At 43.3% G+C, this 13,168-nt stretch overlaps 1 protein-coding gene across 1 annotated transcript in view; it reads right to left on the bottom strand.

The window, feature by feature from the left end:
* SLC22A16 (solute carrier family 22 member 16) overlaps positions 1-8,532 on the bottom strand; it is a gene marked incomplete at both ends in the record, with an annotated part of 31,737 nt that extends 23,205 nt beyond the window's left edge. Inside the window, one exon of the mRNA XM_079550610.1 lies at positions 8,483-8,532. Coding sequence (XP_079406736.1) covers positions 8,483-8,532 — 50 coding nt within the window. The remainder of the gene's footprint in view (positions 1-8,482) is intronic.
* Positions 8,533-13,168: the final 4,636 nt, after the last annotated feature.

Raw genomic sequence — 13,168 nt, 5'->3', positions numbered from 1 at the left:
CCAAGGTCACAAATGCACTTTAACACCTTCCTAACATGTTCTGTAATGTTCTTTTACCTTGTTATCCTTCCACAGCAGTGTCAGGTGTGTTCCTTGGGTCTTTATCTTATGGTACAAAGGAATGAACTAGAACATTGCTGTTTTCTAACCTTACATAAGTTTTTGCAAGAAATGCAGTGTTCCGTTCTCCACAAGAATCCAACAAAAAAACTGGATTCTGCTCAGACCTGCCAGGTTTCTTCTTCACAGATCTATTTTTTGTACTATCTGCACCCATTGTAAATGGATAAGAGACAGAACAAAGATCAGCTACCTTGAACTACCAAGGACTACAGCTTTGCAAGGAGCCTAAGAAGCAAGTGTCAGTGATAGAAGGTTCCAATTGCTCTAACCCTAGACCAGACAAGAACTCTCTCTCAGAAGGGTGGAGTTGAAAGAAGTTTCTTGCCATTTCCCATCTCTCCTGATATAAACCAGATCCAAAGATCCAAACACCAAAAAATATCCAAATAGCAATCTGTTTTGGAGTCTGAGACACAAAGAGCTATTTAAGTGAAATGTGGTCTCCTCAGTATAATTTCACTGTAAATTCAGTAGTTTCATGGCAGAATATGCTTTTGAATATTGCTTATTTATTACTGCTTATTTTTCACCTCTCATATTTGACTTTCTCTCCAGTACTAGATGGACATTCAAATGAAATGTAATGTTACAGATATGGTAATATTTATAGAGCAAAGGCTATCTGAACAGTACATCAATAGTATCATTTTCTGATTTTTCACCAAGAACAAAAAGATCTACACCTGCAATTTAGAGGCTAGAAAACCCACACACTTTTGCCTACTGTGTTTCCAGAACAGCTTTGATTCCTTCTCTCTGATCTTAATGTTGGCATTTCAAATTCTGGCCTTATTAGAATTGCTTGTATTCAAGGAACTGACAACAAGTATTGCTGATGGAAAGCTATCAAGGTATCAAGCATTTCAACGGTAGTGCTGCTGCATATTTGACAATCTTTCTTATCTTTGACATAGAGCAGAGTGGTGCAAACACTATGTTACCTGCTTTGTGTTGATTTGATAGAAAGATGCTGGCTAGTCCTGTGACACAGAAAGTATGTTGCCAGAAGTATCTCCCACATCCCAACCTTCTAGCTAAGCCTTAACTAGTTAAGTAAGTTAGACTTTGGATGTATACCATACATTTGGAGGCAATATATTGTGTATGGTACGCATCCATACCTATTTATACTTATCTAGATTCCCTTTTCACTCAGTGCAGAAGCACAGACAAATATAGAAGCCTCATTCATCCTGTTCAGAACCACTCACTGAAAATAAGTCAGATGAATCACAACTTCAAAGAGTCTCATTATCTTCGCTGACAAGGTGACTAGGGAAGATGTTTGAAGTTTGTACTACATGCCTGTAATGCTGGTGAGCTCATCTTTATTTCTTTATTTTATTTACGCTATTGAGCCTTGATTTGGACAGCTAACTTCTTCCTCACAGAGCTAACACAGACAGGATGGATGGATCAAATGGGTAAGCAGAGCCTTCCAAATCTTTTTCACAGTTTAGACAGGAGAAGAGGTTGCTGAGATGGTACTGTGCTCCATCCAAGTGTGATGCTGACTACTTTTCATAAAGCAGTATAGATCATATTTTTTATAGACCAGTTTCCTGAGCGATCTTTCTGGTATTTGTATTCTTCTTCCTGCCTTATCAGCCCTTTCTATCTACTCTCCAAGCTGTGTCCTTTATTCCCATCTCAGCACTGGTGAGGCAGCACCTCTGATGCTAGACAACTGTAATGCCTCCAAATAATGGGAAGAGGAATCCCAGCTTCTCCTCTTAGTGAAAACATTTTCTTGAGGAAAGAGCTCAGTCTCTGATCCAACCAATGGCTCATCTAGATTCCTGAAATCACCTTTTCATTTCACATGAACTTCAGAGAACGTCTGGTTTGAGTGAGCTGAGCATTACAGTTGGGCTATCAGTGTATGATACTAAAGCATATATTAGCTTTCTAGGTAATTCCAGTATTTTACAAAGAAATGGGATTCCTTCCCAAGTTATATGCACTGTCAGATCTGCCATTATGAGCACTTGTAAGTCTCTGTCCTGTACAGTTTGTCATCACACTGTTTCTAATCTTGGTCTTTAAAATGGAGACCTCAGTTGAAATTTTTTATGTATTGCTAATTTTTCTCAAGCAACCTGAAATAAATTGTCAGCTGTGCACATATTTCAGTTCTGCTCTTGTTGCGTATGGCAGCATGTTAGCACAGAAATTTTTATAGCATGTGCTGAACGTTTCTGGGACCTTCAAAGAATTCCTTAAATTTAATACTATATTGTACTTGAATCATTTCACCTCCTGCAATATACTGGCCAAGCTTCTCATGAGCAAGTCCATTTTATAAAACATTTCCTTCCAACTTGGGGGAACTTTTGTACTGTAGAAAATCATGACCATCATTAAAAAATTATTCACAGAGCTTTCATAGAAGCAACAGAGCTTTCACAGCAGCGATATACCAGGCACCAAATCACAGGCAACACACTTCGTAACGCACTGTTACAATCTACTTACTCCCTCCAGAAGCAGGCGGGGAGAAGTTGCCAGCACATTCTGATGCAGTGCAATTTTGTCTGTGTAGATCCTGTGCTAGACTGCCTCCAGCATGATCTGGATCCCAGCAACTACAGCGAGGACCTCTTGCAGACAGCACTGCGAGTGCATCAACCCCATTATCCAGGGGCACTTGCCAATGTCCACCTTTGGTTCTGAGCCCTGAAGATATTTCTACTTTTGCCTAGTCAGGCATAGATAATAAGAGCTTTGTTGAAGCTGCTAGAGTCTGCTCTGTGAAAACACATGGCTTGTCTCACTTCTCCGAGGCTATTTTGATGCCATTCCATCAGTGGGATCAAGTGCCTTTTACAAAATATCAGGACACTCAAAAAAAAAAAAAAAAAAAAAAAAAAGCAATTATTCCTAAAATGCAGCTAGGATGCCGCTAGGTCCACTTATTTTAGCCCATGGGCACCTGAGATAAACATAGGCTGATTCAGACATAATATAGTACAGTTATAAAGCTGAAGAATATTTCTCAAGCATTCCTGCCAAACACCACCTCTGACTAGGAGCCAAAGGAGGACTTAGATTTGAGATTCTTCTCTCTGGCACATTCCAGTAAATGCAAACAGCTGTCCACAAACACATTTTCAAAACTGAATGAAGACATGTCGCTATAAACTTGTCCATTGTATAAAATAGCTAGCATGCATCCAGCTAGCAATCTCAAAAAACCACAGTATTTTGCTCATTTTTGCAAAATGTAAAATTTTAAACAGTAATTCATTTTATTTTGTTTACAAATGTTAATTTTGTGTAGGATGTACTAACCACTAATTATATTAGTATTTCTGAAAATGCTTGTAACGTTTCTGTTTTTAAAGTAAAGCCTAATCATGTGTGCAAATGCTGAACATGATTACCTGCTTTTCCACACTAGCGTGGAAAAAAACCACAACTTTTTCCATATCCAGTAAGTACATTTGCTTGAAAAGTCTTTTTCTGTTGGGGAAGAATCGCTCAAGACATCGGTAAAACACGAGTTTGAAAAAACTTTGCTTGAAAGTATTCTTATCTCTTTAATGAAAAGGAATGGGTGAGCATTTACTTTGAGATACTTGGGATTCTTCGTTATTTGATACATATCCAATAATTTCTGGAAAATTCCTGAAAGTATCATGTATGTATCACAATTTGCAGAAGATGTAATTAGATCTCAAGAGAAGCTGCAAGCTATGAAACAAGAGAGGTAATAAATGAATGAAAATAGGAGCCTGGAAAAGTTCTGAGACATGAAAAGAAGACGGATGGTTTGGTGCAGGCCTTAGAAATGAAACAGGAGTCATAGAATGTAGGGAGAAGAGAAATGGCCTTAGCATTGAGTGTTCAAATACTGCTTTTATGGTATTGAGAGGCAGGGATTGCACTGCAAACATCCACTGAAGGAACCTCTCCTAACATAAAGTCTGCTTTTTTACAAGCTAAGTATAGTCTCCATTCTATTTGTGGCCCCTAGAAAAGTGTTGGGGCACTTAACAGAAAGCACTGAGACTGCTGAAAAATGTGATAATCTCTCGTGGAGCCCAAGTCTGGGTGCAAGAGGTGAGCGTCCTGCCCCAGCAGACACTCTGTCCTGACTCTCTCCTCTTCCCATAGGCCACTGCTAATCCTGGTCAGGGCTGTTTCTGAAATCCCAACTGTAGCAGACCCATTCACCAGGTGACAAGCTTGTGTAAGGCAACCACGGGAAGACGTTTAAACCCAAATCAATACTTAAACATTTCAATAAAGATAAAAAACAGTCATTGCCAATTTGTTAAACAGTCCAAAAGTTAGTACAATACTTCACTTATAAAACTAACATTTGAAAATCTGTCTATTTTCATTTGGTTAAAAAAAAGAAGAACAAAAGCAAATGCAAACCAAACCCAGATGCAAATGCAAGGATAGTCTAAAAGAACAATCTTTTACAAGAATCTAGATATATTTCATTACAAAACCTGGAAATAGTGTTAGTGACACCCAACTGTCCTGTCTCCTCACAGTTTCCACCGCCGACATTTAGACAAAATATAAGCCAAGATCTAAAAACTGCAAATCATGGAGAAAGCTCTACGTACCACGCAGACTGCACCTTATAGCTCCTGGATATGCCAGCTGGGAAATCAACTCCTCACTTTCATCCACACTAACAGTAAGAGGCACTCCATTTTTCTCAAGACACAGAACTGTACAATCACCACGACTGGAAATGATTATCTAGTCCAAATGTCCACCTACCACCAATTTTTCCCCATTAAACCATGTTCCTTAGTACAATGTCTAAACACTTCTCAAACACCTCCAGGGACTGTGAGTCAACCATTTTCCTGGGCAGGCTGTTAAAATACCTCACCACTCTATTGGGGAAGAAATTTTTCCTAATACCCAACCTGAACCTCCTCTGGTGCAACTTGTCCTATTGCTGTTACTTGGGAGAAGAGGCCAACCCCACTCACCACAACCTCCTTTCTGAGAATTGTAGAGAGTTGTAAGGTCTGCCCTGAGATTCCTCCAGACTAAACAATCCCAATTCCCACAGCTGTTCCTCATAAGATTTGTGTTCCAGACCCCTCGCCAGCCTTACTGTCCTCCTCTGGACAAGCTCCGGGGCCTCTATGTCTTATTACACTATTCCCCATTCAACACTTTGTGATGGTGTAGATCAGAGGTGCAAAACACACTCAACCAGGTAAGTTAGGTCTATGTCCTGCTGGTAGACTAAAATAACCAAGCTTCCCAAAAGAGCTGCTAGGGCACAGCGAGCTGCATCACCAGCCTTGGGCCTGCCACTCACCTCTTCTCTTTCCCTGCACTTGGGTTTTGCACTCAGAGTGGCTGGGCAGAGAGGGAGAACCCATAGTGACTGACTGTCAGGAACCGCTGCATGACAGAATGATGCAGTTCAGTGCAGGTAAATTAGGAACTTTAAGGCAGCCCATTAGAGATAAGACCTTCTGAGGCATACAGGTGGATTTTTTTTCATTAACCTTTACAATAGCAAGCAGTGATCTAATACACCAGAAACAGACTTGGAAACAATGTTAAAAACAGCTTTCTTGAACTGATGGGTCAGGGATGCTACTCGCTCCCAAATTCAAAAACAAGAGTTGCCTCTGTGAGCAGAACCCAGAACTGCCCCACATCAGACCAGAGCCAGCTCCAGCTGCTCCAAAAGCGAATTACTGCTGCCAGAGCTGAGCTGTGAATGATGCTGGGTGCAGCTCTGGGAGAGCAGACTGAAAACAAGGAAAAACTGCAGTGAAACAGCAGCTGGGAGAGATGAGTGAGATGTGTGACACGAGCAACCCTGCAGGTACCAAGGTAAGTGTAGAAGAAGGGTGGGAGGTGTTCTAGGTGTGGAGCAGAAGTTCCAGTAGCCCAGGAGAGTCCTGTGGAGATGCAGGCCTTACTCCTGCACCTGATGAGCACCACAGAAAGTATATCTCCAGGTCTAGCCATGAAGGAGCCCATAGTGGACTAGGCAGAGAGCGACCATAAAGGAGCAGCAGGGACAAAGCATTACAGACTAATCACTGCCCCCATTCCCTGTTCCTCTGTGTCCATCAGGGGGATGAGGCAGAAGATTTGGGCACGAAGTTGAGCCTGAGAAGTAGGGAGTGGATTGGAGGAAGGTGTTTTTAGCTTTGTTTCTCATTATGCTACTCTATTTTTAATTGCAACAAATTAAATTAATCTTCCCCAAGCAGCATCTGTTTTGCCTGTGCAGTCATCAGTGAGTGATATCCCTGCCTTTATCTCAGCCCAGCGGCTGAGATCTCATCTTCTCCCTGCGCCTTGCTGTACAGAGGGAACAAGAGAGCAGCTTGGTGGGCACCTGGCAGCCAGCCAAGGTCAACCCACCACGAAGGCTCAAAGTCTGCTTTTAGAAGTAAAGGAAAGAACAACCGACACGTTTTTATGGCTGTTCATGCACGTCTCAAGAGTCCACTGAGAACTACAGCATCACCAGTGAGACTTTCAAAGGAGTGTCCAATGGAAAACAAAATATTGACAGCACGTATGTGGATGTCAATTCTGCAAAGCTATCTTAAAGTGAAAGTTTTATGCGTTCTGTGTGAATCATTATATACGTAATATATTTTATAGTATAGAGTATTATACATAGCATATATATCATGCATGTATACTCTCTCCAGAAATATACATACATGCATACAAACAGCTGGCCATTCTTTACTTCATCTGTCAGAGTGTAAGATAATCGGAACAGTCCCCAAGTACTAACAGTTGTACTTGCACTGCTAAGTCTGGTTGTGGCAGACCTAATAAATCCATTCACAATACATAGTTTATATGGGCCCTGTAGGAATTTCATGAACCTAAGAAATTAGTATCTGTCAGTATCACAATGATGGACACAGACTTATCAGAACTTATTTTAGAATTATAATCAGGCATATACGTAGCAGACAACTTTTTACGGGTAATATGTTTATTTACCATGTACATTCCAGCAGCCTGCAGGTCACCAAAAAGCTCTAAACCTGAGACAACTCCTATGAACAGCATCTCATATAATCTGGCCTCCAGATTATTCTCCCTTTAATTGCATAAAGTATATGAAAACTTTCACTGAAGTACTGATAAATGTTCTCAGCTAGGAAAACTACTTCATTAATTTCAGTACTCAGTGTCAAATGCTCATTTTTCACAAAACAGCGCAAGGCAAAAGAGTGACAGCAACAGCAAAATAATCTGTTTGCTAGGAATCCCCTCCTAGTACACACAGAACAAAATATTTTTGTTGCTGGCCCAGAACTGATAATGAATAAGATATTGTCCAGATGGATATGCATGTCAGTCACAACTTGGCAGATTTCATTGTAAGCAAACATCCCAGTTCAGCAAAGAAATAGCCTTTCCATACTCAACAACTGCAGCACTTCTCAATACTTTGCTTGCTATGGACACTGGGGTTGGAATCCAGTCATGGTGCTTCCTTCCTGGAGATACTCAAGGCCTTAGGTTTGATGGGGCTTTGATCAACCTGGTCTAATGGGAGGTTTCCTTGTCGGAGGGGTTGGAAAAGATGATCTCTGAGGTTCCTTCCAACACAAATCACTGTATGATTCTGTGATCTTTTAAGGTCTCTTCCAACCTAAGTCACTCTAAGATTCTATGATTAAGAGTATGTCCCGCCGTGCAGTGTAGCTGTGTACTTTTACCATTAAAAGGAGCTCCAGGGATATGCTCAGAATGTGCCAGTGGGAGAAGCACTGTGGTTAGTCCACCAGTGACTGAGCTAGAAAGCACAAAGCTGTGATCCAATATGTCAACTTGTACCCAAATTGAGATACAAGGGTCTGCCCTGGACACCTACAATGAGCAGTATGAACCTGCAAAACCCCCACATGGATTTGTGCACAAAGAGAGCTCACAACAGAACATGCCAAGAGGATGTGCACCTTTCCATCTCACAAGTCTTAAAGTTCCATTTCCTCACCCACCATCTCTGCTCCATTCCACGTGTAACCAGAGGCTCACCCCCACAGAGGCACACCAGCCACACACACAGCCGAGCACCTCATCTTACCAACCACGGGCGCTCAGTCACACCCCACACAGAACAGCTGTCCTGTGCATCACACCGCTGATCATAGGAACTCTTTGGCCATCGACACACACGCATACGCTCATACCCACGCACCGCGATACGCCCAATATCAGCAAAGCCGCCGAGCAACACTCGTGCTCACACCCTAGAGGTGCGGTGTGAGCGGTGCCCCAGAGAAGCCCGTGCTACACGCGGTGCTGCGTGCACGTGCGATGCGCTGCGCTGCGCACTGTCACCCTCCGTGTGTGCGTGTGTCCGGACGGGACGCAGCCGCCCCACTACCTGCCGAAGTGACCCAGGGAGTCGAAGAGCTGCTCGGAGCCGGGAGCCATGGCGGGGCCGCAGCCTCAGTGCCGCTGTCCCGGCGCTGCGGGGAAGAGCCACCGGCCCGGCCCGGCTCCCCGCCCCCTGCGGCCCGCCCCGCCCCGTCCCGCGGCCCGGGGCTCCCCGCGGGGGCCGTTCCGAGGGGAGGCCCCGGACGTGGTCCTGCGGGGTTCGGGGAGGTGTGCCTGAGGGACTGCGAGCCGGGAAGCGGAGAAGTGGTCCTGACAGTTCGGCAACGTGCGGGAGGTCGCGGTCTCGGTACTGTTGCGGTGGGGACGGTTCCGTCCCTCACCCGGACCTGAGAACATTCACATCCCTCACACAGACCGTCCGCCTCAGATCCAGCTCTTCCTTCAGGGCTGGGCTCTGCCTGTCCCATCAAGCAGCTTTTTTTTTTCTTTTTTTTTCTTTTTTTCGCTTCATCCCCCCCCTTCCTTCCCCCTCCTCTCCAAATTAAATTATGTGCTTCATTCCTCCTGTGGCAATCAATAACGATCTGCTATTTCAGGCTCCAGTGTGTTTTGTACAGATATTTTCAGTTAAAAGAGAGGATACATTTTTTTCCCCACAGGACATTATCTACATGCTATCAAGAGTTACTTCTGGTTGCCTTATGATCTGCCCTGTTGTTGGGATGCGTTATGTTGTAATGAGTTATATGATTATTTTTTTCCCTCAAAAGTATGGCACATAATGCAAAATAGTATTATTCACTGAACGTAAAATATGCAACATGTCCCATACAGCATCATTCACTAATACACTAACTTATAATTAAGCCTTAATTATATTTGGACCTAATATTCTGCCTTCCCTGGAGCAGGACAAGAACACAGAATTATAGAATAATAGAAGCACAGAATGCCTTGGGTTAGAAGGGACCTGCTGTGGGCAGGGCTGCCACCCCCCAGTTCAGCCTCCCAGGCTCCCATCCAACCTGGTCTTGAGCACCTCCAGTGATAGGACACCACAGCTTCTCTAGGCAGCCTGTGCCTGTGGCTCACCACCATGGAGTAAATAATTTCCTCCTGATAACTAATCTAAATCTCCTCTCCTTTAGTTTAAAACCATTCCCCCTTGTCCTATCACCTTCTGCCCATGCAAAAAGTTGATTTCCCTACTGTTTATAATTTCCTTTTAAATATTTAAAGGCCATGATGAGGTCTCCCCAAAGCCTTCTCCAGACTGAACAAGCCCTGCTACCTCAGCCTGTCTCCACAGGAGAGGTGCTCCAGCCATTTGACCACCCTTGTAGCCCTCCTCTATACCCTCTCCAAAAGCTCAGCATCTTTCCTGTACTGGGGGCCCCAGACCTGGACACAGTACTCCACCTCACAAGGGCAAAGTAGAGGGATACAATCACCTCCCTCTCCCTGCTGGCCACCCCTTTTTTGAAGCAGTCAAGGGTATTGTTGGCCCTCAGGGCTGCAAGCACACACTGCTCACTCATGACAAGTTTCTTTCATCTAATAGGACCTCCAAGTCCTTTTCTGCAGGACTACTGTGAAGGATTTTTTCTCCCAATCTTTATATATATCCAGGATTGCCCTGAGACAAGTACAACATTTTGCACTGGACTTTGTTGAACCTCATTCGTTTTACATGGGACACCTTTCAGGTTTGTCCAGGTCCCACTAGGTGGCATCCCTTCCTTCTATTGCATCAATTGCACACCTTAGCTTGGATGAGATAACCCATCTAAAGCTGCTGGAGAATGAGCAGGACAGATGACAGCAGAAGACCTTAGTGCTGTACAAACACGCTTCAGCCACCCAGTCACTCCTGTGTGACAATTAGGAAAGGTACAGAGAAGAACTATGGTGGGTACAACCCTCAGGTTTAAGATTTCCCTCCTCCTCCTCCAAGCCTGAAGGTGTCCTTGCACAGTATGGGGAGATCATAGAACCACAGAATCATTTGAGTTGGAAGGGACCCTTAAAGGCCATCTAGTCCTCCCCTGAAACAAACAGGGACATCCGCAGCTACATCAGTGTGCTCAGAGCCCCATCCAGCCTGACCTTGAAGTGTCCAAGGATGGGGCATCCACCACTCCGCTGGGCAACCTGTTCTAGTGCCTCATCACCCTTAGTGTAAAAAACTTCCTTACATCCAATCCTTACCTCCCTTCTTTTAGTTTGAAACAATTTTCCCCTTGTTCTAACACAAAGAGGCTTTGCTAAAGAGTCTGATCCCTTCTTTCTTATAGCCCCCCTTTAGTATCTAAAGGAGATACTTAAAAGCTATTATCAGCTCTCCCCAGACATGGAGATAGACCAGATCCACTCTAAAGCCTCCTTCCACCCCAAACCATACTGCAGTGCTGCAATTGCTGGAAGGCACATTTCCAGCAGGCTGCATGAAATAACCCCTGGAGATTTTCTATTAACCCACTGAAGTCAACCTTCCTTTTCAAAATGTGATCCAAACACTTCTAACAGTACCTTCCCTGCTAGCCTACCCACTTTTGCAGGGAGATGTGTCTTTAAGAGGCTCTGGCATCAACTGAGTGCACAACTGCACCTCTGTGCAGAGCAGATGTTCGTGCAGTGCAGTGACAATCTGTTCCAGCACAGACCTGGAAAAAGCAGATGGTTTGTCAGACTGCTTGGTCATGAGCAAACAGCACATTGCACCACAAGGAATCTGAGGATCAGGTCCAGCAAAGGATTCCTCCTCACAGCTACTGCAGTGCTACACCCATCTCATACTCCTTCGGAAGGCTTTACTCTGAGAAAGCTCTACAGCTATCTGTCCACATCTGCATTGGATTTTTTTAACACAAAGTCCGAGGTTTGTTTTTGTTACTTTCTTAGGGTATGTGAAGTCTAAGGGACTTGTTTTCTTTTTTCTTTTTAATGTACACCACGTGATTTTTCCCTTAAAATATCAGCATTCATTTGAATCAACCTTGTTTTTTTCTGGAGCATATTTTTTCCAGTTGAAGTGCTCAAAGATAGCACTGGTACATTCACAAAGCATTTATTTTTCCCAAGAGCCACTCTAGTTTAAATAGTTGTTTACAAAAACAAACAGCAACAAATAGTAAATACTCTGGCTACGTAATGCCTTCCTGCTTCTCTGCCTGTTTTTAGTGTCTTGCTCCTACACCAAGTAAACTCATTAGGTTTCTACAGCATAATGGTATCAGGAAGATCTATTTTTGGTGTAAACATCAAGCAGGAAATAGCTAAGTCCCTTTCAGTACCATTTTTTAAATCTGAAACGATCCACAGTTGTCACTTTGTGGAATCTCTCATAGACATTCTTGCACACATTTCTCTCTATATCTGCATTTTAGATAATATGACTTTATGGAGGGAGATTGACTTTTTATGCGGTCTAAGAGCAATAGGATAAGAGGGAATGATTTTAAACTAAAGGAGGAGTGATTTAGATTAGACATTAGGTGGAAATTTTTCATTCAGAAGGTAGTGGGGTACTGGCACAGGTTGCCCAGAGAAGCTGTGGTGCCCCATCCCTGGAGGTGCTCAAGGCCAGGTTGAATGGGACCTTGGGCAGCTGAGCTGGGGGGTGGCAGCCCTGCCCACGGCAGGGGGTGGGACTGGGTGGGCTTTCAGGTCCCTTCTAACCCAAGCTGTTCTGTGATTCTATGATTCTATAATTATATGATTTACTGCTCATAGCAGAATAAAAATAGAAAAATTGCACCCGCTTCTACTGAAGTTAATTCCAAATGCTCATGTCTATTTCCAAAAGTCATTAATGTAACATCTGCAATGTCAGCTCTCTTAAACATGCAGTGATCAGAGATTCACATTCTTTCTTTTTTAAGCCTCGGAAGATGCACAACATGCTTTAAGCCTGCCTTCCTCCTGTGCTGTTACAGCAATTCTACGTGAAGCAGTAACTGTGCTTTTAGTCACAGTTATTCCTCGCTGAGATGTTTTTCACCAGGGTGACCTAAAAACGTAGAGGTCCTTTGCTGACTTTGTTCACAGACAGTACACAGCTCTCTAGCTTCTTGCAGCATGATAAACTTGCGCTACAAAAGCAAAAGCAGCATCTGAAGAAGTGGAAGATATCTCTAATTACAGTGTGTCAAAATGAGACCATCCACATCTGTGCTCTACCCAGTTTAGAATTTTAGGGATTTTTTTTTAGCAGAAGGAACTGGAGACGTTGTGATTCCTCTCTTACAAAATCTTTGGAAACCACTGGGGTGAGAAGATGGTGTTCAAAATGCTTTCCAGGATATACCAGAGGTTTCAAGAGTTGGTCTTTTAATCCCAGAAGATGTTAAAGGAAATATTCAGAGTCACATCTCAAAAAAGCTTCAGTTACAAATTTAACCACATTTCTGGCATTCACAGATAGGTTGGTGCTCAACAGAGGCACTCAGTATTGCACAGTCCTTGAGGAAGAAGTGATCTTAACAACTTGCAATGGGAGAAGAGATAGTTTATAGAATAATCTCCTTTGGTTTGACACTCTCACTAGGAAAAATCCAGTGTCGACTGGTTTAGACTGTTCTGCCCTCCCCTTCTGTAAGTTAAATTAGTGTCACCAATATATGAGACATGTACAAGGAACATGCTTCTCATGAGAATTTCGGTACACGTTCTAATGCACATGTACATGCATGCTGAGCTTTGAATTACAGCTGAACTCTAAATACAAAAGTAG

The sequence above is a fragment of the Tetrao urogallus genome, assembly GCF_951394365.1.
Source record: "Tetrao urogallus genome assembly, chromosome: 2".
Classification (NCBI taxonomy): domain Eukaryota; kingdom Metazoa; phylum Chordata; class Aves; order Galliformes; family Phasianidae; genus Tetrao; species Tetrao urogallus.
The sequence above is the reverse complement of the archived record's forward strand: the minus strand, read 5'-3'. Positions and strand labels throughout refer to the sequence as shown.